Below are 27,912 nucleotides of genomic sequence, written 5' to 3'. Positions count from 1 at the left end.
TGTTCGCTAGAGTGAGGAGCGGTGATCGCGGATGCCAAGACACATGATAGCTTAGTAGACAAACTACATGTCCGTTTTCCAGATGCCTGCAGGTATCTGGATTGCATGCGGCCCCTGCCAGCCGACGGCCCCCTGGTATGAGAGGATCCATCCACCTCAGTGATAGGATCAGCGATCCATGGATGGATCCAATGGCTTTGGAGAGTCCAACAGTGATGATACCCGCTTAGGCTACGTTCACATTTGCGTTGTGTCGGGTGCAACCGTGGCGACGCATGTGTCATGCGCCCCTATATTTAACATGGGGGGGGGCATGGACATGCGTTGTGCTGCGTTTTGCGACGCAAGCGTTTTTTTTGCCACAAGCGTGGGGCGCAGAGGACGCAGCAAGTTGTATTTTTTTTGCATCCAAAAATCGGCAAAAAAGGACGCTTGCGTCGCAAAACGCTGCGTTTTAGCGTGCGTTTTGGTGCGTTTTGTTTTGCGTTGCGTCTCGGACGCAACATCGCACAACGCAAATGTGAACGTAGAGGGACTAACTACCCTGGACTCTGACAGTGGGGGGCCTCCTGAGCGTATTAGAGATCACTGGCTTGCAGAGTGTCGAGTTCTGCGCTTTGGGATAAAAGCAGGCTGGCAGGATTTACATGCGGTGAAATAGAAGAGACTGAAAAAGTCTTATTAGAGTTGTTGTAAGGCTTTGCTGAGATTTGAACTTAAAGTGTGCAGGCTTGTAAACGGAGAGCTTTAAGTCCTAAAGTACATTTTCTTGAGCCCTTTTACAGGGCTACTTACAGAAAATGGTAGAAGGGGATAAGGCTGAGGGAAGGGGGGGTTGCGTCCCTTACCCTGAGCAGATATGTCCCAGATCCTGCTCAGGTGGCCAAAGCTAAATTGATTCCTGTTGCAGAATAGCACTAATCTCGGTGCCCAAATACAGGATCCATTTCCGGAGGAAAGGGGGGTAAGAATATGGCCCCCGAGAACACAACAGGCGCCTCTCATTTTGCACCAGAAGCGCCAGAATCGTGGGAGGGGCCACCGGAACGCGCCATAGCGTGGGCAGCGCCTCCGGGTTGCGGCCTGATCGGCTGCAAGCCGGGGACTAAATTTTTCGGTGCCTGCTAGAAGTTACCGTCTTGGGGCCTAGCTGAGGCCAAAAGCCGGGGACTAAAGTTTTTTGCCGCCGGAATACAGGCAGAGATATCGGCTTGTGGCCTGGCGCCTGCCGAGAGCTCAATTTGCCAGTGTGCGACTGCGGTTCCCCTGCAGGAACAGTAACCGGCTTGCGGCCTAGCGCAGGCCGGGGACTAAATTTTTGGGGTTATCGGCTTGCGGCCTAGCATGGGCCGAAGCCGGGGACTAAATTAGAACCACGGCAGCGGGGAAGGGATGCTGGCCGGAAAGTCCAGAGGATCACGCTGCAGGAGCCCCCCGGGATTCTAAACTTACCGCAGTAGCTGGAGAGAAGGCAGAGCCGGCACTCTGCTTGCAGGTGAGGGTTGTAGACATGAAGGAACCCTCCATCCACCATCCCCTTTTAGAAGGGAGGAGGAGAGGGGCCGTCCAGCTCCTTGCAGCACCGCTGTTTAATTAGTGGTGGTGCAGCGGGAGCAGCACGGACGCCATAGGGGCCTCTGTGTATCCTAAGGGTTAACTCCCGTAGGATTTCACAGGGCTGTGTCCGGCTGTAGCCTGGCTCAGTAGGGGGTACATGGAGGCGACACTCCGTGTTTAAGTCTGTTACTTGTGCGGGGAGATCGGCGCTCTGAAGGGAACAGTCGCCCCTAAGATAGCTCTGGCATGGCATCCCACATCGCAGGAGAGGATACGGGGAGGTATACTCGCCTGTTGATGATTCGGGGTGAACCAGACCCATGTGCCTCCTACAGACACTAAGCAAGAACTGGTTAGCTGAGAGTCAGCAGGAGGGTGTATACTGCAGGGGAGGAGATCACTTTCTTTGTATCACCAAGTGTCAGCCTCCTAGAGGCAGCAGCATGCACCCATGGTCTATGGCCCCCAATGAGGCGAAGGAGAAAATGCCTTCAAATTTGGGGAAAGTGTTGCGATTCACCTCCAATGCAATTAGACGTCATCACATTATCCTCACTTTTACCTTATATAGTGTTATTTTCCACGTTTTGCTACCTCACATCCCGGAATTTCACTTTTTTTGAGGGTTTGCAACATTTCATGTAAATAACATGCTTACAAATGAGAACAATTTTGTTTGTTTTTTTATTGTGAAGCAAACAAATAGAGGACAAAACTGAAATCATCATTATGAATAACTATTCACCCACCCCAAGTCAGTACTTTGTAGAGCCTCCTTTTGAGGCAATCACAGCTGCAAATCTCTTTGGATAAATCTCTATGAGCTTTCCACATCTTGCCACTGGGATTTTTGCCCATACTTAAGGGCAAAACTGCTGCAGCTCGTTCAAGTTAGATGGTTTCCTCTGGTGAACAGCAATCTTCAAGTATGACCACAGATTCTCAATTGGATTAAGGTTTGAGCTTTGTCTAGACCGCTTCAAAACATGTAAACGTTTCCCCTTAAACTACTCGAGTGTTGCTTTAGCAGTATGCTTTGGATAATATGTCTTGTTGGAAGGTGACCCTCCGTCCCAGCCTCAAATTATTGACATACTGAAACAGGTTTTGCTCAAGAATATTTCTGCATTTCGCACCATCCAGCTTTCCCTCGACTAAGACCATTTTCCCTGTCTCTGCTGCTGAAAAGCAATCCAACAGCATGATGCTGCTACGAACATGTTTCACTGTGGGGATGGTGTACTTGGGGTGATCAGCCATGTTGGTTTGGCGAAAGACTGTGTTTACCTTGGTGGCCAAAAAGCTCAATTTTGGTCTCCTCTGACCACAGTACCTTCCTTAATATATTTGGGAAGTCTCCCACATGTCTTTTGGCAAATTCAAAACGAGCCTTACAATTTAGTGTGTGTAAGCAAAGGCTTTTTTATGCCCAATCTTCCATAAAGGCCATCTCTATGGCTTATTGGGTCGTATGGACAGATACTCTAGTCTCAGCTTGGAGAGCCTTCAGGGTTACCCTTGGTCTCTGTGCTGCCTCTCTGATTAATTCCCTCCTTGCCCGGGCTGAGAGTCTTGGCAGGCTTCTTGTTGTACCATGCTCTTTCCATTTGATGATAATTGATTTGATAGTGCTTAAGGGTATCATCAGATATTTTTTTTTAATAACTTAACTGACTTAAATTAATTTAGGAGTGTAAATTTGCTTTGAGTTAATATATGTCTTGATCACTGCTCTACTAGCATAATTCTACAGCTTCAGATGTGTGTAATCTACTATATAATTGTCCAAGGGTCACTTCCGTCTGTCGGTCACGGAAATCCCAAGTCGCTGATTGGTCGCGGTCAAACGGCCACGACCAATCAGCGACGGGCACAGTGTGGCCACGAAATGGCTGCTCCCTACTCCCCTGCCATCAGTGCCCACTCCATACTCCCCTCCAGTCAGCGCTCACACAGGGTTAATGGCAGCGTTAACGGACCGCGTTATGCCGCGGTGTAACGCACTCCGTTAAAGCTGCTATTAACCCTGTGTGACCAACTTTTTACTATTGATGCTGCCTATGCAGCATCAATAGTAAAAAGATCTAATGTTAAAAAAAATAATTTAAAAAAATCATTATATACTCACCTTCTGTCGGCCCCCGGATCCAGCCCAGGCCTTTCCAGCTCCTCGCGACGCTCCGGTCCATGCATTGCGGTCTCGCAAGATGATGACGTAGCGGTCTCACGAGACCGCTACGTCATGATCTTGCGAGACCACAACGCACTCTTGGGACCGGAGCGTCGCGAGGAGCATCGGTAAACGCCTGGGCCGGTTCCGGGGGCCGATGGAAGGTGAGTGAGTATATAACTATTTTTCATTTTAATTTTTTTTTTTTTTTTTTTAACAAGGATAATGTGACCCACATTTCTATATACTACGTGGGCTGTGTGAGATACTGTGTGGGCTGTGTTATATACTACATCTCTGTTCTATATACTATGTGGGAGCGCTATATACTACGTGGCTGGGCAATATACTACATCACTGTGCTCTATACTACGTGGCCTGTTTTATACACTGCATGGGCTGTGCAATATATTACGTGGCTGGGCAATATACTACGTGACTGGCCAATATACTACGTGACTGGCCAATATACTACGTGACTGGCCAATATACTACGTGGCTGGGTAACATACTACGTGGCTGGGTAACATACTACGTGGCTGGGCAATATACTACGTGGCTGGGCAATATACTACGTGGCTGTGCTATATACTACATGGGCTGTGTTATACACTACCTGGCTGTGCTATATTTCTCTGCTGTATCTGTACAACATGAATCGTGGTATGTGTTAAAGAGGGGGGCCCACAGACTCTTTCGCCCGGGGCCCTCAAAAACCTGGAGCCGGCTCTGGCTTCACTGATTGGTCACACGCGGAATTTGAACCACTATATACTACGTCGGGAGGGGCATCACTTAAGGCCTAGGCTGGATCTGGGAGCCGCTGGAAGATGAGTACATAACTTTTTTATTTTAATTCTTTTTTTAACAGGGATATGGTGCCCACATTGCTATTTATGACGTGGGCTGTGCTATATACTACGTGGGCTGTGCTATATACCACGTGGCTGTGCTATATACTACGAGGCTGTGCTATATACTAGGTGGGCTGTGCTATATACTAGGTGGGCTGTGCTATATACTGCATGGGTTGTGCTATATACTACGTGGCTGTGCTATATACTACGTGGGCTGTGCTATATACTACGTGGGCTGTGCTATATACTACGTGGGCTGTGCTATATACTACGTGGGCTGTGCTATATACTACGTGGGCTGTGCTATATACTACGTGGGCTGTGCTATATACTACGTGGGCTGTGCTATATACTACGTGGGCTGTGTTATATGCTACGTGGGCGGCCTCGAACTGGCGTGGGAGTTGAACCACGCTTCGCTAACTGGTCGCACCCAGCTGGACGAATCTGCATTATATTTATGTGTGCCTTAAAGGGAACCTGTCAGCAAATTTTGCCACTATAAGATGCGGCCATTGCCTTTCAGGCCTTATCTACTGCATTTTATAATGCTGTAGATAAGCCCCGTTCCAACCTGCAAGTGAAGAAAAATATTTTATATTATACCCACCCGGGGGGTGGGGGCGGTTCTGATCCGATGGGTGTCACCGGTCTGGGTCCGGCGCCTCCCATCTTCATGCGATGCCACCCTCCTGCTTCTTCATCGCTCCCCGGCATCGGTGCTCCTGCGCAGGTGTACTTATTGGCCCTGTTGAGGGCAGAGCAAAGTACTGCAGTGCACAGGCACTGGGAAAGGTCAGAGAAGCCCAGCGCCTGCGCACTGCAGTACTTTTCTCTGCCCTCAACATGGCAAATAAGTACACTTGCGCAGGAGCACCGATGCCGGGGAGCGATAAAGCAGGAGAGTGGCATCGCAGGAAGATGGGAGGAGCTGGACCCAGACCTGTGACACCCATCGGACAGGACTACCCCGCAGGAGAGTATAATAAAACGTATTTTTCGTCACTTGCAGGTCAGATCGGGGGCAATGGCCGCATCTTATAGCGGCAAAATCTGCTGACAGGTTCACTTTAATGTACTGTAATTACTGTTTGTAATTGTAGACTACATAATTAATATTCCTGTTTACGATGTGATACAATTATGATTTTTTTTTCTTTTACTTTATGTTTGTAACGTTTACCTTGAAGACTACTTCAATAAAACCAATTAAAAAAAAAAAATGCTGCTTCATTCTAAAGAATAGTGGGTCCTGGCAACTGAACTCCCATGATTAGGGTCTTTGGATCATGGCTTAGCTAGAAAACCCATACATGAAGGTGACTTTTACTACAGACCAAACGTATAGAGCCATTCACCATGGTCGTGAATCCTTCAATAACCAATAGGAGTGTGGATGTCATTCTTGTTAAGGTTTGGGTCGTATTCTAGTTGCAATACTTGGACACAAGAGTAAATGAGACATTATTTCAGGCTTTGATGGAAAACAAATAAATGAAGAGTTTACCTGTCCTGTAATTTCTTATAAAACTTCCAGAGGAGCTCCAGGTCTAGTCCTGATAAATCCAGAAGGGATTTGTGCCGTGATCGATTGCCCTTTTCCTGGAAAAAAAAAAATGTAACCACCAATGAGTATACAAAAACATTTGCTCTGCATTCAAAGCCAGAATATAAAAAGCAGGTGGTTGTTCAAAAACAATTAAATTAATACATTTGTTCAACTACCGGTAATCGTTTTAATTCTATTGTGTCCATGCTCCAACTCAGGTCATGGATTAAATAGATAATTGTGGCCGAGGAAGCCGTTTGTTACACGACTATCAAGACAATTTCAGACACTTCCAAGAAATGAAGAATAAACTGAAGCCCTGTGCTAACAAACCCATGGCAGGACGACAGACATCAAGGCAAGGGACCACTGCAAAACAAGGCAGCTGTATCACTGTTGATAATGATGCTTGATTTTCTTAAGTGAAAATCTCAGTATTAACCCCTTTACCCCCAAGGGTGGTTTGCAGGTTAATGACCGGGCCAATTTTTACAATTCTGACCACTGTCCCTTTATGAGGTTATAACTCTGGAACGCTTCAATGGATCCTGGTGATTCTGACATTGTTTTCTCGTGACATATTGTACTTCATGACAATGGTAAAAATTCTTTGATAGTACCTGCGTTTATTTGTGAAAAAAACGGAAATTTGGCGAAAATTATGAAAATTTTGCAATTTTCCAACTTTGAATTTTTATGCAATTAAATGACAGAGATATGTCACACAAAATACTTAATAAGTAACATTTCCCACATGTCTACTTTACATCAGCACAATTTTGGAACCAAAATTTTTTTTTGTTAGGGAGTTATAAGGGTTAAAAGTTGACCAGCAATTTCTCATTTCTACAACACCATTTTATTTTAGGGACCACATCTCATTTGAAGTCATTTTGAGGGGTCTATATGATAGAAAATACCCAAGTGTGACACCATTCTAAAAACTACACCCCTCAAGGTGCTCAAAACCATATTTATTAACCCTTCTGGTGCTTCACAGGAATTTTTTGAATGTTTAAATAAAAATGAACATTTAACTTTTTTTCACAAAAAATTTAATTCAGCTCCAATTTGTTTTATTTTACCAAGGGTAACAGGAGAAAATGGACCCCAAACATTGTTGTACAATTTGTCCTGAGTATGCCAATACCCCACATGTGGGGGTAAACCACTGTTTGGGCGCATGGCAGAGCTTGGAAGCGAAGGAGTGCCATTTGACTTTTCAATGCAAAATTGACTGGAATTGAGATGGGACGCCATGTTTCGTTTGGAGAGCCCCTGATGTGGCTAAACATTGAAACCCCCCACAAGTGACACCACTTTGGAAAGTAGACCCCCTAAGGAACTTATCTAGAGGTGTGGTGAGCACTTTGACCCACCAAGTGCTTCACAGAAGTTTATAATGTAGAACCGTAAAAATAAAAAATCATTTTTTCACAAAAATTATGTTTTCACCCCCAATTTTTTATTTTCCCAAGGGTAAGAGAAGAAATTGGACCCCAAAAGTAGTTGTACAAATTGTCCTGAGTACGCTGATAGCCCATATGTGGGGGTAAACCACTGTTTGGGCGGATGGGAGAGCTCGGAAGGGAAGGAGCGCCGTTTGACTTTTCAATGCAAAATTGACAGGAATTGAGATGGGACGCCATGTTGCGTTTGAAGAGCCACTGATGTGCCTAAACATTGAAACCCCCCACAAGTGACACCATTTTGGAAAGTAGACCCCCTAAGGAACTTATCTAGAGGTGTGGTGAGCACTTTGACCCACCAAGTGCTTCACAGAAGTTTATAATGCAGAGCCGTAAAAATAAAACAAAATTTTTTTCCCACAAAAATTATTTTTTTAGCCTCCAGTTTTGTATTTTCCTGAGGGTAACAGGAGAAATTGGACCCCAAAATTTGTTGCCCAATTTGTCCTGAGTGCGATGATACACCATATGTGGGGGGAACCACTGTTTGGGCGCATGGGCGGGCTCAGAAGGGAAGGAGTGCCATTTGAATGCAGACTTAGATGGAATGGTCTGCAGGTGTCACATTGCGTTTGCAGAGCCCCTAATGTACCTAAACAGTAGAAACCCCCCACAAGTGACACCATTTTGGAAAGTAGACCCCCTTAGGAACTTATCTAGATGTGTGCTGCGCGCTTTGACCCACCAAGGGCTTCACAGAAGTTTATAAAGGAGAGCCGTAAAAATAAAACAAAAATTTTTTCCCACAAAAATTATTTTTTAGCCCCCAGTTTTGTATTTTCCCGAGGGTAACAGGAGAAATTCGACCCCACAATTTGTTGTCCAATTTGTCCTGAGTGCGCTGATACCCCATATGTGGGGGGAACCACTGTTTGGGCGCATGGGAGGGCTCGGAAGGGAAGGAGCTCCATTTGGAATGAGGACTTAGATGGAATGGTCTGCAGGTGTCACATTGCGTTTGCAGAACCCCTAATGTACCTAAACAGTAGAAACCCCCCACAAGTGACCCCATATTGGAAACTAGACCCCCCAGGGAACTAATCTAGATGTGTTGTGAGAACTTTGAACCCCAAAGTGTTTCACTACAGTTTATAACGCAGAGCCGTGAAAATAAAAAATCTTTTTTTTTCCCACAAAAAATATGTTTTAGCCCCGAGTTTTGTATTTTCCCAAGGGTAACAGGAGAAATTGGACCCCAAAAGTTGTTGTCCTATTTGTTCTGAGTACGCTGATACCCCATATGTTGGGGTAAACCCCTGTTTGGGCACACGGGAGAGCTCGGAAGGGAAGAAGCACTGTTTTACTTTTTCAACGCAGAATTGGCTGAAATTGAGATCGGACGCCATGTCGCATTTGGAGAGCCCCTGATGTGCCTAAACAGTGGAAACCCCCCAATTATAACTGAAACCCTAATCCAAACACGCCCCTAACCCTAATCCCAACAGTAACCCTAACCACACCTCTAACCCAGACACACCCCTAACCCTAATCCCAACCCTATTCCCAACCGTAAATGTAATCTAAACCCTAACTGTAACTTTAGCCCCAACCCAAACTGGAGCCCTAACCCTAGCCCTAACCCTAATCCTAACCCTAGTCCTAACCCTAGCCCTAACCCTAACCCTAGCCCTAACCCTAACCCTAGCCCTAACCCTAGCCCTAACCCTAGCCCTAACCCTAGCCCTAACCCTAGCCCTAACCCTAGCCCTAACCCTAGCCCTAACCCTAACCCTAGCCCTAATGGGAAAATGGAAATAAATACATTTTTTTAATTTTTCCCTAACTAAGGGGGTGATGAAGGGGGGTTTGATTTACTTTTATAGCGGGTTTTTTAGCGGATTTTTATGATTGGCAGCCGTCACACACTGAAAGACGCTTTTTATTGCAAAAAATATTTTTTGCGTTACCACATTTTGAGAGCTATAATTTTTCTATATTTTGGTCCACAGAGTCATGTGAGGTCTTGTTTTTTGCGGGACGAGTTGACGTTTTTATTGGTAACATTTTCGGGCACGTGACATTTTTTGATCGCTTTTTATTCCGATTTTTGTGAGGCAGAATGACCAAAAAACAGCTATTCATGAATTTCTTTTGAGGGAGGCGTTTATACCGTTCCGCGTTTGGTAAAATTGATAAAGCCGTTTTATTCTTCGGGTCAGTACGATTACAGCGACACCTCATTTATATCATTTTTTTATGTTTTGGCGCTTTTATACGATAAAAACTATTTTATAGAAAAAATAATTATTTTGGCATCGCTTTATTCTCAGGACTATAACTTTTTTATTTTTTTGCTGATGATGCTGTATGGCGGCTCGTTTTTTGCGGGACAAGATGACGTTTTCAGCGGTACCATGGTTATTTATATCTGTCTTTTTGATCGCGTGTAATTCCACTTTTTGTTCGGCGGTATGATAATAAAGCGTTGTTTTTTGCCTCGTTTTTTTTTTTTTTTTTTACGGTGTTTACTGAAGGGGTTAACTAGTGGGACAGTTTTATAGGTCGGGTCGTTACGGACGCGGCGATACTAAATATGTGCACTTTGTTTTTTTTTTTATTTAGATAAAGAAATGTATTTATGGGAATAATATATATATTTTTTTTTCATTATTTTGGAATATTTTTTTTTTTTTACACATTTGAAAATTTTTTTTTTACTTTTTTACTTTGTCCCAGGGGGGGACATCACAGATCAGTGATCTGACAGTGTGCACAGCACTCTGTCAGATCACTGATCTGACATGCAGCGCTGCAGCCTTCACAGTACCTGCTCTGAGCAGGCTCTGTGAAGCCACCTCCCTCCCTGCAGGACCCGGATCCGCGGCCATCTTGGATCCGGGGCTCGAGCAGGGAGGGAGGGGAGGAGACCCTCGCAGCATCGCGATCACATCGCGTTGCTGCGGGGGGCTCAGGGAAGCCCGCAGGGAGCCCCCTCCCTGCGCGGTGCTTCCCTGCACCGCCGGCACATCGCGATCATCTTTGATCGCGGTGTGGCAGGGGTTAATGTGCCGGGGGCGGTCCGTGACCGCTCCTGGCACATAGTGCCGGATGTCAGCTGCGATAGGCAGCTGACACCCGGCCGCGATCGGCGGCGCTCCCCCCGTGAGCGCCGCCGATCGCGCTGGACGTACTATCCCGTCCATGGTCATAGGGGCCCACCCCACATGGACGGGATAGTACGTCCGATGTCAGAAAGGGGGTAAGACACTGAACAAGGTACCGGTATATACTTTGTTCATTTATTGTATTTTTTGTGCTATAAGGCACACTTTGTACCAAGAAAAAAAACAAGTTACAAAAAAAAAAAAAAAAGTATGTGCACCCCAGAGCTGTCAAGTATTGCTCTATTAAAGGAAACCAGTCACCATGGAAAAACAGTACAATCCGCAGGTAGAATGTTATAAAGCGGGAGAGCGGATTGACATATTAGGCTAGGTTCACACTGCGTTGGTGCAGTCCATTCAACATATCCGTTAAACGGACTGCACTAACGCAAGTGCCGGCGCTTGCACAGCGCTAGCGCAGATGGAGCTTCTGCTAGCTCCATCTGCGCTAGCAGTGACGGACCCGGAAACGCTGCAGCCCGCGTCTCGGGTCCGTCACTCAAATGACGGCACATCACTAGCGCACGCCCATTGTGGGCGTGCGCTAGCGATGCGTTCGCCATTGCAAGTAATGGCGGCGTTAACGGACTACGTAGTCCGTTAAACGGGTTCACACAACGCAGTGTGAACCCAGCCTAACTTTCTGGAAGAAAAAAAACAACATTCAGTATAACCTGTAGTTTTAATCACTTAAATCTCTGCTGTTTCTGGGATTTTTGGCCTAGTGGCGATCTTATCGGTGACTGACAGGTGCCTCAATATGTATAGCAAAACTAGATTTTTGAGCGCACAGCCATATACAATATATAGACAATATATAGACATTCATGAGGGTGCGATAACAGTAATAAAAACTATACTGAAAATCCAAAGAAGAAAAGCATTACTTGCAAAAAGTCGCACACCTACAATAATAAACAGCAATAAACGTAAAATACAAGCTGATTTTATTGACAGTTCAAAAGAAAACACACCACAAACAATAAAAACATAATTAAAAACATATAAGCACCATCAAAGACACTCAGGAAAAACGGACCATAGCTCAGTGTAATAAAGTGACCCAAAATTAACCTAATGGCTCATGGGGTATAGCGACAAAGTATGTATATATGAATACAAATATGAATATAAATAGCGGGACAGTGCCAAGATTGTATTTTACGTTTATTGCGGTTTATTATTGTAGGTGTGCGACTTTTTGCAGTAATGCTTTTCTTCTTTGGATTTTCAGGTGCCTCAATATGCACACATACAAAGATAGCTGCCAGTCACTAATAATCGGACCGCCTAGTGGACTGAAAAGCACACAAAGTAGAAGGATTAAAAATGGGTTATACTTGAACATGTTCTCACATAACTATATGCTCTGCTCCCCCTGCTCTATAAACATTCTGTCTACAGATTGGACTGCATTTTCATGGTGACCGGTTCCCTTTAATAAAAAAAAAAACCATGGACCCTATAATCTCCCATGAATTCTGTATTTTCATTTTAAAATCTATTGAAATAACTGATAATACATGGCATGCTACAAGGCAGTCAATTAGTTCTTTAATTTCAACTCGGCCATGAAACAAAGCACAATAACTTGTTAGGAGGGTGACAAAGACAGTTTTTGCTAGTTAGTTCAATAATTAAAGGGAACCTGTCACCCACACAATCGACGATGAGCTAAGCCCACCGGCATCAGGGGCTGGAATGCTGTAGATAAGCCCCCGATGTATCCTAAAAGATAAGAAAAACAGGTTACTGTATATTATGCTCACCAGGGGCGGTCCCGCTGCGGTCCGGTCCGGTCCGGGGCCTCCCATCTTCTTACGATTATGTCCTCTTTTCTTCCTGCCGCAGCTCCGGCGCAGGCGTACTTTATCTGACCTGATGAGGGCCGAGCAAAGTACGGCAGTGCGCAGGTGTCGGGAAAGGTGAGAGGCCCGGCGCCTGCGCACTGCAGTACTTTGCTTTGCACTCAACAGGTCAGATAAAGTATGCCTGCGCCGGAGCAGCTGCAGGAAGAAAAGAAGAGAACATCATCGTAAGAAGATGGTAGGCCCCGGACCGGACCGCGACACTCATCGGACCGGACCGCCCCTGGGTGAGTATAATCTAACCTCTTTTTCTCATCTTTCAGGATACATCGGGGACTTATCTACAGCATTACAGAATGCTGTAGATAAGCCCCTGATGCCGGTGGGCTTAGATCACCATCAATTTTGGGGGTGACAGGTTCCCTTTAAAGCTAATATACCTGATCAGGAATGAAAATTAAAACATTAAATTAAAAGGAAATGTGTCACCACATTTGACCTATCTAAACCAGGGGTGGGCAATTAATTTTCCCAAGGGGCCACACGAGACTGTTGTGGAGGGCCAAACCAACAGGCTGAAATTAATTCTACTCAACATTAATATCAATTTATTATAAACATTATTGACAATTAGATTACTGGTAATAATAATTTTAACACTTAATATGGAGTAGAATTAAGTATGCTGACATCCTCCTATATATTGTTGGAACCCTCATACAGCCCCTTATATACTGTAAGAGCCCTCATACAGCCTCCTTATAAACAGCATCATGAGTCCTACATAGCCTCCCCATATACAGCATGAGCCACAGAGCCTCCCTATATACAGAATGAGCCCACACAGTCTCCCCCTAAACAGCATGAGCCCCACACTGCCTCCCCTATACAGCATGAGCATCACACAGCCTCCCTATATGATGCATGAGGCCCCCATAGCCTCCCTATTTAGTGCATGCATGAGGCCCCCATAACCTCCCCATGTGCAGCATGAGGCCCCCATGGCCTCTCCATGTGCAGCATGAGGCCCCCATAGCCTCTCCATGTGCAGCATGAGGCCCCCATAGCCTCTCCATGTGCAGCATGACACCCCCATAGCCTCCCCATGTGCAGTATGACATCCCCATAGCCTCACCATGTGCAGCATGACCCCCATAGCCTCCCCATGTGCGGCATGACATTCCCATGCCTTCCCATGTGCAGCATGACACCCCTATAGCCTTCCGTAGTGCAGCATGACACCCCCATAGTCACCCCATGTGCAGCATGACACCCCCATAGCCTCCCCATGTGCAGAATGTCACCTCCATAGCCTCCCCATGTGCAGCATGTCACCCCCATAGCCTCCCCATATGCAGCATGACCCCACCATAGCCTCCCCATGTGCAGCATGTCGCCACCATAGCCTCCCCAAAAATCCCATACACATGAAAAAATAAATAACACCACATACTCACCTCGGCCCCATTCCGCAGCGCTCTGCTTCTGCTCCCTTCTCCGATGCGCTAACTCTCCACGGTACACAGCTGACGTGATGAAATTACGTATTTGCGTCAGCCATTTCACACGCTGATTGGTGGAAGAAGTGGCCGGAGGCCCCTCCTCCACCAATGAAGTCAGTGCAGATGAAGACGAGGCAGCAGAGAAAGCGAGGGGACACAGTATGGCCCGTAGGCCTCTGTTTTCCAGCCCCTTGACTGTCTCGGTCCATATGTGGCCCGCACTTTGCCCAGGACTGATCTAAACTGTTAATATGGGCATACAGGTTATAGAATGCTGAAAACAGTCCTACCTGAGTGTCTCATCAGATGTGTTGTTGTTGAGAAATCATCTTTTATTAATTTCTATAAATAACCTCTTGGAGGCTATGGGGAGAATGGTGCCTGGAAGATTACTCTGCCTCTGGAGCTTATTAAACATGAAGGGGAGTTACCAGTGTGATATGTAATGGCCAATCTTTGCTCTCCTGATACCTGACACACCTGCAGGTTCCTCTCAGCTTCAGTTCCATCTCAGAGGCACACAAGGTTACAATATTGTTGCAATACAAAGAAAAACAAAGAAAACTAATATATCCAATAAACTTTATTAAACAAAATAAGGATAAAAAACTAACACAACACCCAAACCCCTCTGTATGGGGGTGGGTCAATTAAAAAAAACCTGGCCCAAAAAGATTGTAAGGGGCAAAGGGTGGGAGGGACAACGGGGCCGATAGCAAAAACCCTACACGTCCCTACAAATATTCCCTACCTGTCTGCGGAGGTTGGCACCCTCTTGGACGCAATATGGCGCCCCCGCTCACCGTCGACTCACCCTTTAAGGCCCTATAAGTCCCTCTACATGTATAAAGATACTATACCACAAACAACACCTAATACATGGCCTAACCAAACTCGGGACCAAATAAAGAAAAAACACACCAGGTAGTGATTCACCAGTAAAGACAAATGATCTGACCGTACCAATCCCTAATGCTAAAGTATACCCCCTGAAACTAAGGCTAATACACCCTAAGGAGTCCCTAACCGAGTCTCCCTACCTGTCAGCGGAGGTTGGCACCCTCTTGAACGCAAATGGCGCCCCCGCTCCTCGGCGGCTACCCCTATTAACCCTGGCTGAATCCCTAAGAGAAGATATATCGGGAAACTCAATATGGGTGGTGCCTTAGGGGCTACACTAGTGACCCATATAAATAGGTCCCTATAGCTCGGTCAGACCCTAAAAATAAAGCAAATAGCAAAAGTACTTAAACCAATGTTTGCACGGTAATAGCAAAGATGTATATAATAGCTTAACGGATACAACTATATTATGATCACAGTTGGTAAAATACTCGTATGCAAATACATTGGTTACGAAAAAAAACACACAACTGGTGAAAAACATATAAATTTAAAAGGCCTGAGACACTTATCTGTGTTCAGGTCTCGCCTCTACGCGTTTCCCCCCCATGATGTGGTTCCTCAGGAGGCATATGGGAAAAAGAGATTCTGTGTGGATAGATCACATCAGAGATGCATGTTGTGCCTGGTTGCAGGTCAAGGAAACACTGACTAAAACGCCATTAAATAGTCCCCTCCCCCCCCTCCCCCATAGGGACAAAGGGTTAAGGGGCTAATTACCACCTGTGTTCGCCGCTCAAAGAAATCGCATCCCTAAACATGGGGTCCATTACTAGGCTCCGAACTTACTAACACAGCGTTCCGGCCGCCATACTTGCTGTTTCTCGGCGTCCCGTCCTCTCTGCGCATGCGCAGGTATCTAACCCTAGAGGTCCAACTATCAGGCACCTCACTGCGCATATGCTTGGGCGCCATGTTCCTGTAGACAGCATTTCATCATGGGACAAGCAGCGCAAGCGCAATAGCGCCGACTAAAAGCCCCGCCCATGTGAATAGCGCTACCAATAACAGCGCCTACATCAGGGTACCATATTCATGTCCACCCCGCTCCGACAGCGCATGTGCCTGGGCGCAATGTTTCTGTCCGGCATCTCATCCCTGGACAGTCAGCAAAAGCGCATTAGCGCCGACTTCAGGCTAATGTAAATAATGCCATAAACACCTTCGCAAACAGCTGGGTGCGATATTCATGCCCACCCAGCTGTACCAGTGACACCCCTACTGGAGCCATAGTATCGGAGGACAACTATACCAGGGTTACACAGGGACATTAAACCACATATGTTAAACATTATAACTGGCACATTTTGCGCCCTAAAAGCGTAGCGATTGTGCCATTGGTTATATTTAAAGGACCCCTCAGATGTAATCACAGTTGCACCGTCACATACACATGGCCCAAGTATAATACTATGGACAGCTATGTGCGATCCCTTAAAACTGGCGGCACTTACATGTACTTAATAAGAAGAAAAGATATGGCGTTTGCAAAAAACATTGGCATGTGATGCTGTACTACCCGCCGCACAACACATGGTTTCCATGTATAACTTATATAAGCACCACATACAAATAGTTTGTTAAACATGTACACTAGTTGTATAAGAATAACAGTACATATAGATATATTTTTATGCATATATCACCTTCGTATGATATTTAAATTCTAAAAAATACACTCAATATATAGTGTACATGTATAAGTATGCGGTGAACTATAGTCAGTAAAGACCAAAAACCCGCAACCACACTATCCTAAATCCATTATACGTAGATGATAAAGAGTATGCACATTGTGCACCACATTCCTATACTCTTATGAAAATTCCTGCAGGCCATCTACTAGGTCTGCAGCCCTATCCCAATCACCTCTCCTACCATTCTGTTTTATTACTTCCAGAACACAGAATGAGAGAGTTACTGCTAGAGGAAGAAAAAAAGATTCTAAAAAATACATCTAAACAACTGAACGAACTAATAGAGAAGACACTACTGTTTAAATCTGACCCTGAGTTTAATAAAAAGGAGAGTAATCTACAGATCTCAGTAGAACGTTATCAAAACCAACTTAAGAATCGTAAACATACACAATTCATACGAGACTCAGAGGAGTTTAAAACTAATAGTGCGTATAATTTCTCAGGAGGTGTAGATACCGTCTCTGAAATTTCTTCCTCTGAGGCAGAGGGCTCGGACACAGAGAGGCCGGGAGGATATTGGAGACAAAGAGGGAGAGGTGGGCCTTCAGCATATAGGGGAAAAGGAAAATGGCAGAAACAAAGAGGATATACGGGCAGATATCAAGGAGGCAGAGGTCGGGAGCAGGGCTTCATGGGCCAAGGGAATGTAACCACGGGCTTTGGGGCACCTACGAGACCTTTAGTCCCAATGCCATCATCTTCCTCATTATCCACCTCTACACACTCCTCGTCTTTTTTAGAGCAGAGGGCCCCAACGGGGTACGAGTTGAGGAAACGAATGTAATGAATATATATGATGAGAATCAAATCATAAATCTCAGTAGCCATATGTTATCACCTGGTGAAATTAGTGTGCTAAGAAAGGGACTTACATTTGTTCCTACAACATGGTACAATACATTCACTTGGGTGAAGGATCTAAATCTCTACTGTCGTAAATTAAAATGGAAGAAGTTTTTTTCTTTGCATAACAAACAACAATGTTTAGAATTGGGTATATCAGAAGAGGACCTGGAGGGGCTTAACGTTCTGACAGGCCTTCTAGAGGACAGTGAGAGGGAGAGAGGACTAGGTCCACAGACTGACCTAAAATTAAAAAGCAATCGTATGCCTCCCCCAGGTGATTACACGAATATTGACATTTTCTTGAGAGTGGTCGAGGATGACCTTAAGAAAATAGGCCGACTGAATGGGGATACACCACCAAATTTGAATAGTGAGGAATGGGAGGCCTTGGAGAAATTAGAGAAGAATGACCAGATCATTGTCAAATCATCTGATAAAGGTGGCAATTTGGTCATCCTCGACCACCAGAGATATGTGGGAATGTGTAAATCTATACTTGATGATAGGGAGACATATGGTGTACTTGAGAATGACCCTACGGATAGGTTTATTGGGTCATTAATGACTATCTTAGACATTGGTCTACGTGACAAATTGATTTCCTACAATGAGTATAAGTTTTTGGTTCTTCGTACCCCGACAATCCCTACTTTTTATGCCCTCCCAAAGGTCCATAAAGGTCTCTCCCCTTTAAAAGGCCGCCCCATAGTTTCAGGTGTTGGTTCATTGAGCCAGAATGTTGGCATTTATATCGATAACATCTTATGTCCATTTGTAACATCATTACCCTCATACGTGCGTGATACATCGGACCTACTCCAAAAAATAGACGGCGTGGTGGTCGAACAGGGGACCATTTTGGGTTCAATAGATGTCGAGGCTTTATATAGTAGCATTCCTCACAGTATGGGCCTGAAGGCATTGGAGTACTATCTAAGGACAAGAGCCGTCTTTTTTGAGAAACATAGTAAATTTGTAGTAGAGTTGATGGAGTTTGTTCTAACCCATAACTACTTCCTGTTTAACGGTAAGTACTTCCACCAGCTCAGGGGGACCGCGATGGGTTGCTCTTGTGCACCCTTGTATGCAAATCTCCTCCTGGGCTGGTGGGAGGAAACCGTAGTGTTCTCTGGGGTAGAGGAATGGTGGACTGACAAGATATCGGCTTGGTATCGATATATAGACGATGTCTTGGTCATGTGGAATGGTACAGCAAATGAGTTTAACAGCTTTGTACAAGGGTTGAATGATAATTGCTTTGGGCTAAAGTTTACATCTGAGAATGATGAACATGAATTAGCGTTCTTGGATGTTAAAATCACCATTAATGCAAGTGGTACATTGGATACAAGGCTATTTCGTAAACCGACATCTAGTAACGCCCTGCTTCGGTGGGAGAGTCACCACCCGGTTCCCCTGAAGAGGGGGATCCCTCGGGGACAATATTTAAGAGTAAGAAGGAACTGCTCTGATCCTGCTATCTTCAGGACACAAGCATACGACCTGAGAGAGAGATTCCGTGAGCGTGGGTATCCGGACGAGGTCTTAGACCCGGCCTTTAGGAATGCTATGAGTAGAGAGAGACATACGCTCCTACAGACACAAAGAACTAGGGGCAGAGAATACCCCTAGGATTATTGGAACCTATGACAATCAAACGAATCGGGTATTTAGTGTCCTTAAAAAGCATTGGGGGATCCTACAGCTGGATGAAACCCTGGCGGATATTATCCCAAATAGACCCCTGATTACCTTCCGCAGAGGACGGTCTTTGAAAGATCGGCTCGTACACAGCCACTATAAAAGACCGAAACAAGAGGGAACATGGCTTGATAGACGTATCAATGGTACGTTCAGATGTGGTAACTGTTCGTTCTGTGATTATGTAGCACCATGTAAGAGCTTTAAGAGTGCACAGAATGGGAGAAACTTCTTCTGCAGAGACTTTGCTAATTGCAAAACCATTGGTGTGGTCTATATGGCTACGTGTACATGCCCGAAGAATTATATAGGGAAGACCAAAAGGGAGTTGAGAAGGAGGATCGGTGAACACTTGGGAGATATCAAAAATAATAGAGATACCCCCGTAGCACGGCATGTTTGGGAGGTACACCAGGGTGACAGCAAGACTCTCTCATTCTGTGTTCTGGAAGTAATAAAACAGAATGGTAGGAGAGGTGATTGGGATAGGGTCATCCTGCAAAAGGAAACACAATGGATATTTAGGATGGATTCAGTAGCCCCAGGAGGACTCAACGAGCGGCTTACTTTTGGTTGTTTTGTGTGAATGGTTTTCGTCAGGTCTGTCTTCACTCCCCTTTCCCCCTGATTTAAAATAATACAGCGCTGCAGACCTAGTAGATGGCCTGCAGGAATTTTCATAAGAGTATAGGAATGTGGTGCACAATGTGCATACTCTATCATTTACGTATAATGGATTTAGGATAGTGTGGTTGCGGGTTTTTGGTCTTTACTGACTATAGTTCACCGCATACTTATACATGTACACTATATATTGAGTGTATTTTTTAGAATTTAAATATCATACGAAGGTGATATATGCATAAAAATATATCTATATGTACTGTTATTCTTATACAACTAGTGTACATGTTTAACAAACTATTTGTATGTGGTGCTTATATAAGTTATACATGGAAACCATGTGTTGTGCGGCGGGTAGTACAGCATCACATGCCAATGTTTTTTGCAAACGCCATATCTTTTCTTCTTATTAAGTACATGTAAGTGCCGCCAGTTTTAAGGGATCGCACATAGCTGTCCATAGTATTATACTTGGGCCATGTGTATGTGACGGTGCAACTGTGATTACATCTGAGGGGTCCTTTAAATATAACCAATGGCACAATCGCTACGCTTTTAGGGCGCAAAATGTGCCAGTTATAATGTTTAACATATGTGGTTTAATGTCCCTGTGTAACCCTGGTATAGTTGTCCTCCGATACTATGGCTCCAGTAGGGGTGTCACTGGTACAGCTGGGTGGGCATGAATATCGCACCCAGCTGTTTGCGAAGGTGTTTATGGCATTATTTACATTAGCCTGAAGTCGGCGCTAATGCGCTTTTGCTGACTGTCCAGGGATGAGATGCCGGACAGAAACATTGCGCCCAGGCACATGCGCTGTCGGAGCGGGGTGGACATGAATATGGTACCCTGATGTAGGCGCTGTTATTGGTAGCGCTATTCACATGGGCGGGGCTTTTAGTCGGCGCTATTGCGCTTGCGCTGCTTGTCACATGATGAAATGCTGTCTACAGGAACATGGCGCCCAAGCATATGCGCAGTGAGGTGCCTGATAGTTGGACCTCTAGGGTTAGATACCTGCGCATGCGCAGAGAGGACGGGACGCCGAGAAACAGCAAGTATGGCGGCCGGAACGCTGTGTTAGTAAGTTCGGAGCCTAGTAATGGACCCCATGTTTAGGGATGCGATTTCTTTGAGCGGCGAACACAGGTGGTAATTAGCCCCTTAACCCTTTGTCCCTATGGGGTAGGGGGGGGGGGGGGGACTATTTAATGGCGTTTTAGTCAGTGTTTCCTTGACCTGCAACCAGGCACAACATGCATCTCTGATGTGATCTATCCACACAGAATCTCTTTTTCCCATATGCCTCCTGAGGAACCACATCATGGGGGGGAAACGCGTAGAGGCGAGACCTGAACACAGATAAGTGTCTCAGGCCTTTTAAATTTATATGTTTTTCACCAGTTGTGTGTTTTTTTCGTAACCAATGTATTTGCATACGAGTATTTTACCAACTGTGATCATAATATAGTTGTATCCGTTAAGCTATTATATACATCTTTGCTATTACCGTGCAAACATTGGTTTAAGTACTTTTGCTATTTGCTTTATTTTTAGGGTCTGACCGAGCTATAGGGACCTATTTATATGGGTCACTAGTGTAGCCCCTAAGGCACCACCCATATTGAGTTTCCCGACATATCTTCTCTTAGGGATTCAGCCAGGGTTAATAGGGGTAGCCGCCGAGGAGCGGAGACGCCATTTGCGTTCAAGAGGGTGCCAACCTCCGCTGACAGGTAGGGAGACTCGGTTAGGGACTCCTTAGGGTGTATTAGCCTTAGTTTCAGGGGGTATACTTTAGCATTAGGGATTGGTACGGTCAGATCATTTGTCTTTACTGGTGAATCACTACCTGGTGTGTTTTTTCTTTATTTGGTCCAGAGTTTGGTTAGGCCATGTATTAGGTGTTGTTTGTGGTATAGTATCTTTATACATGTAGAGGGACTTATAGGGCCTTAAAGGGTGAGTCGACGGTGAGCGGGGGCGCCATATTGCGTCCAAGAGGGTGCCAACCTCCGTAGACAGGTAGGGAATATTTGTAGGGACGTGTAGGGTTTTTGCTATCGGCCCCGTTGTCCCTCCCACCCTTTGCCCCTTACAATCTTTTTGGGCCAGGTTTTTTAATTGACCCACCCCCATACAGAGGGGTTTGGGTGTTGTGTTAGTCTTTTATCCTTATTTTGTTTAATAAAGTTTATTGGATATATTAGTTTTCTTTGTTTTTCTTGGTTTAATACTAATTTGGATTATCAGACATTATACTTTCTATTGTTGCAATACATCAGAGCAGAGAGAGAAGCAAAAAATGTTTTTGCAAGAAGACAAATTGTATTACTCCTGTTCTGTGTGTTGCATGTCTCACTGGTAACGCCCCTTCATGTAAAACAAGCTCTGGAGGCAGAGTTATCAACCATGTGGCATCCTCTCCAGAGCCTGGAAGAGGTCATTTATATAAAGTGATAGATTATTTCTCAGCAACAGGGCATCAGATATGAAGCATACAGGCATCACTCTCCTCAGCAGTCTATAACCTGTATGCCCATATTAACAGTGTAGATAGGTTCCCTTTAAAGGGAATCTGTCATCACATTTGACCTGTCACCCCCCTGGCGTTTTTAACTAAAAGAGCCACCTTGTGCAGAACTAATACCACATTCTGTCAAGGTGGGGTCCCTTCCAACGCTGAAATATTAGCTTTTGTAACTTGCCCCTCACACCTGAAGCCTGTCCGGGGGCATGTCTTTCCACCCCCCCAGACACAATCGCCTCCCAGCCATTCCTCAGCACCTCCGTGCACCACCTCTCCTGCAGTCATTAACGTCCCTGGCGCCTGCACTGTAAATTCCCAAGTAAGTTCCTCATGTGATGGGAGTCGAAGGGCAGCGCAAACTGCGCATGCCCGGAAAAAAAAAAAAAAAAAACTTACAGCGTAAGCGCCGGGGACGTTAATGATTGCAGAGGAGGCGGCGCCCGGAGGGGTTGAGGGATGGCTGGGAGGCGTTTGTGTCCGGGGGGGAAAAGACGTGCGCACCCCCCCCCACCCCCCGGACTGACTACAGGTATGAGGGGCAAATTATAAAAACATATTTCAGCGTTGGAAGGGACCCCAACTAAAAGGGCAAGGGGGGGACCGGTTCCCTTTAAGTGAAATACTAGTCTAATATTAACAGGTTCATCCATTACTGAATAACCCATGCTTTATCACTTTAGAACTCCTCAAGGGTTAAAAACAAATCTATATTCCTCTCCAACAGTGGTGCCATTCCTCTGAGGTCTTGTCTTTACTGAATCTGTTCAATTGAGATTCAGCGTAGGGTTTTAACAATATAACTAACAGATTGCCAGAAGGCAAATGGACCGTTAACTAAAGATTCTTAGATTAATACTTAACTTTTATTTTTACATTAATGTAAATAATAGTGCTGATTTAAAGTTACACTGTATCACAGTTCAGTTTATGTCTTAATATATAATTAGTCACCAAGGGTAGATAGTTTTTCCCTACATCGGTTAAACTAATCTTGCACAGCTTGGCTGTCTGTTGGGATTCCTTGGGGGCAAGTATTATTCAATGCTTCCCCTTTCAAGAATAGGGTTCCACTAAGTGATTCCCACTGTCTTGCTTAATCACCGTGGTGAGTATTCAATTCTTTGGCAGATTTACAGTGAATGATTCACTGTTTGGTGACTAATAATAGTGGATAGTATTAGTCATGGTTAATACATTAATCTTGTATATACGTTAATTTAACATTTAGCTGGAAGTGGCCGCGGACCACTGCTAAGCTTATGCTACCTGTGTAGAACTACAAGAGAATACAAACTTAATAAATAAATCAGATAAAGGAGAAAATGTGGATGTAAGATGTTGAGGCTCACAAAAAGATGGTCATGACACTTCTTGAAGACTATAAAATATATTAAAGTACTTAAAAGTAATCCTACTGATGGCTACTTGGGGGTGGAGTTGCAAGCCTCACTCGAGGGGGGCCCTCAGGGATAATCTAATTACGGATGATTAATTAAAAAAAGAATTTCAACCCTCATCCCACAATAGCTGCAATCTACGCACTATCGAAAGTGCACAAGGTCCAGCCTGTTCCAGAGAGACCGATTGTCTCGAGTAATAATTCCTTGACCGAGGGAATAAGGAAATATGTCGATAAACTTTGACCACCTTTGTCCAGGCATTACCCTCTTTTTTTGCGACACCAAAGACATGGTGCTTAAATTACATGATATCACTGTCTCTGAAACAACGATTCTCACTAGCCTCGATATAGTGGCCCTATACTCTAATATTGATCATGAGTTAGGCGCCACAGCATCAGCACAATATTTACCCACGAAAACCAAACACATTTAGTCTACACAGTATGTTTGCTATTACACTTTTGAAGTTTGTTTTAGAGCACAATTATTTTACTTTCGATGGCACTTTCTATCACCAAGTTAGAGGCACAGCCATAGGCACATCATGCGCACCCACTTATGCTAATTTATTTTTGTGGTGGTGGGAAGATGGAAGTCTTCATCAAAAAATTATTTTTTTTTTTTACACTAGACATTTCATTTTGATGTACCGTACTTATCCTTTGGGACTGTTGCGCAACTTTATCCACTAATTTCGTAACACTCCTTAATAGGAATGAAATTGGGATGTATTTCGCACATGAGATCGGGAACAAAAGTATAAATTCTTCTGACTTGATGGCCAAATCTCCACCGATACTTTCAGGAAGAAGTCCGACAAATGGCTTCTTTCGCTGGAACAGCTAAGGCTGGGTTCACATTGCGTTAGTGGGTGTCCGCTGATGGAATCCGTTACACGGCGCAATTAACGCTATGTAACGGATCCGTTAGCGCACCCATTGACCGCAATGTATCTAACACATCGCTAACGTATGCCATTTTTGGCATGCGTTAGCGATGTCCCGCTATTTTCTGACGGACCTCGAACGCTGCTTGCAGCGTTCGAGGTCCGTTTCTCGCTAGCGCAGATCGGGCATCAGCGCTAGCGGGATCGGCGAACGCAATCCCTTTTTGTACATTGCGTTAGCGCATTCCATTAGCGTATGCGCTAAACGGATTGCACTAACGCAATGTGAACCTAGCCTAACACTCCCCTGCACTAAGACCGGGCATACCTGTGGGTCAATACATGAGGGCCCAAAGAAACTGTTCAGACAGCAAAAGTTTTGGAAAAAAATGCAATAACCTCTTTAAGAGATTCATAGCAAGGGGTTATGCCAAAAAAGTTTTACACAAAGCCTTCATCAGAGTTAAATCAATGGAGAGAGAGAGCTTTTTAAGACCAGCAGTGAAGGAAATAGAAAACTTAAAGATCACATTCATAGAGACCTACTATAGACAATCCTCAGGAGTTGTGAGCATACTGCGCAAGTACTGGCCCACCCTACAGGCAGATCCAATATTACGAACAGTGATAGGCTCTCAACCTTCGGTGACATACCGAAGAGGTCCGAATTTATGTGAGCAATTAGTGCATAGTCACTTCGCACCATCAAATACATCACAAAGATGGTCAAACTGGTTAAATAAGAGACAGAGGGGCTCCTGTAATTACTGTAGTTTCTGCCAGTACCTGCCCAGTCCCAAAGTGTTCAAGAATCCCCCTGATGATAGCAAATTCACAATCAGAGATATCAATTGGAAAACTAAAGGCCCCTTCACATTAAGCGACGCTGCAGCGATACCGACAACGATCCGGATCGCTGCAGCGTCGCTGTTTGGTCGCTGGAGAGCTGTCACACAGACCGCTCTCCAGCGACCAACGATGCCGGTAACCAGGGTAAACATCGGGTAACTAAGCACAGGGCCGCGCTTAGTAACCCGATGTTTACCCTGGTTACCTTCCTAAAAGTAAAAAAAACAAACAGTACATACTTACCTAACGCTGTCTGTCCTCCAGCGCTGTGCTCTGCACTCCTCCTGTACTGTCTGTGTGAGCACAGCGGCCGGAAAGCAGAGCGGTGACGTCACCGCTCTGCTTTCCGGCTGACCGACGCTCACAGCCAGTACAGGAGGAGTGCAGAGCACAGCGCTGGAGGACAGACAGCGGTAGGTAAGTATGTACTGTTTGTTTTTTTTACTTTTAGGAAGGTAACCAGGGTAAACATCGGGTAACTAAGCGCGGCCCTGCGCTTAGTTACCCGATGTTTACCCTGGTTACCAGTGAAGACATCGCTGGATCGGTGTCACACACGCCGATCCAGCGATGTCCACGGGAGATCCAGCGACGAAATAAAGTTCTGGACTTTCTTCAGCGACCAACGATCTCCCAGCAGGGGCCTGATCGTTGGTCGCTGTCACACATAACGATTTTATTAACGATATCGTTGCTACGTCACAAAAAGCAACGATATCGTTAACAATATCGTTATGTGTGAAGGTACCTTAAAGCAGTTGTGTACATAGCCAAATGCCCATATCCTAAACTATATGCAGTTAAGATGGTTCAACAACTCCGAAGAAGATCTAAACATATTAGTACCATCAACACAGGAGTTGATACTCCATTATCACTCCATAAGTGGACAGTACATCCATCGAATCCGCTTGACATCAAATTCTGCGGAATTTGACATCCAACCTTGGGGATCCGAGGGGGAAACCGGTTGTTACTTACCGGTAATAGGATTTTACAGAGTCCACGACCGCACCCTACGAGAGAGGGGATCCGCCCACCATCAGGACAGGAACCTACAGGTTAAAAAGGGGCAATTCCCCTCGCCTCCTCAGTTTGTGTATGCGAGTATAAGGGGAACCGCCGTTGAATTAGTCTTGTTTGAATGAAGATTTTCACGTACTAAGTACCATCTCCACTACAGAGTGAAATCTATAAAGGCACACCTTCCACTAGAGTGCAAGAATCCAGTGATTAACTACGGGGGGAATGTGCTGGTGCTGTCGTGGACTCTGTAAAATCCTATTACAAGTAAGTAACAACCAGTTTTCCTATCGCCACGACAGCACCCTACGAGAGACTTTCAGAGACTATTCACCTGGGAGGGACCACAGCACTAAGTACTGATCTCCCAAAGTCTAGGCTGGAGTTAAATGATTGATCAAGACAGCAGTGCTTAGAAAAGGAGGACGGTGATGGCCAAGTTGCCGCCTTACAAATTATGTGAATGCAGACATCTGCTTTCTCCGCCCAGGATGATGCCATAGCTCGAGTGGAGTGGGCCTTGATCCCTTCTGGTTGAGTTTCCCCCTTGGCTGAATAGGCAAGACATATCGCATCTCTAATCCATCTGGCGATAAGAGTTCTTTGTAACACTCGAACCCATCCTTTGAGTCTGGAAGGAAACAAACAGAGCCCTACTCTTCCACCAGCTTTAATTTATCTAAATACACCATGTTCCAAATTATTATGCAAATGACATTTTTCTCGGATTTTCCTAAATGGTTGGTGCAAATGACAGTCAGTCTAATAAAAGTCATCACCCGTTCGAGTATACATCGAATTTTATTGAAGAAATATCCTAATGATAACAGTATAGTCTCCAAAATGAATAAAAACTCAAAATGCACTGTTCCAAATTATTAGGCACAGTAGAATTTCTAAACATTTGATATGTTTTAAAGATCTGAAAATGCTCATTTGTGGAATTTGCAGCATTAGGAGGTCACATTCACTGAACAAAAAAAGCTATTTAACTCCAAAACATCATAACAGGCCAAGTTACATGTAACATAGGAACCCTTCTTTGATATCACCTTCACAATTCTTGCATCCATTGAACTTGTGAATTTTTGGAGAGTTTCTGCTTGTATCTCTCTGCATGAAGTCAGATTAGCCTCCCCGAGTTCCTGCTTTGATGTGAACTGCCTCCCACCCACATAGATCTTTTGCTTGATGATACTCCAAAGGTTCTCTATTGGGTTGAGATCAGGGGAAGATGGTGGCCACACCATGAGTTTATCTCCTTTTATGCTCATAGCAGCCAATGACTCAGAGGTATTCTTTGCAGGATGAGATGGTGCAGTGTCATGCATGAAGATGATTTTGCTCCTGAAGGCATGTTTCTGCTTTTTATACCATGGAAGAAAGTGGTAATTTTCACACCTTCAGGAACCTTAAAGGGCCCTACCCGC

The 27,912-nt window shown here is 44.9% G+C and overlaps 1 protein-coding gene across 1 annotated transcript in view; it reads right to left on the bottom strand.

The window, feature by feature from the left end:
- LOC138670277 (zinc finger ZZ-type and EF-hand domain-containing protein 1-like) overlaps window positions 1-27,912 on the bottom strand; it is a 306,056-nt gene that overhangs the window by 196,122 nt on the left and 82,022 nt on the right. Inside the window, exon 14 of the mRNA XM_069757472.1 lies at window positions 6,092-6,186. Coding sequence (XP_069613573.1) covers window positions 6,092-6,186 — 95 coding nt within the window. The remainder of the gene's footprint in view (window positions 1-6,091; window positions 6,187-27,912) is intronic.

The sequence above is a fragment of the Ranitomeya imitator genome, chromosome 3 (assembly GCF_032444005.1).
Source record: "Ranitomeya imitator isolate aRanImi1 chromosome 3, aRanImi1.pri, whole genome shotgun sequence".
In the NCBI taxonomy this organism is placed as follows: Eukaryota; Metazoa; Chordata; class Amphibia; order Anura; family Dendrobatidae; genus Ranitomeya; species Ranitomeya imitator.
The sequence above is the reverse complement of the archived record's forward strand: the minus strand, read 5'-3'. Positions and strand labels throughout refer to the sequence as shown.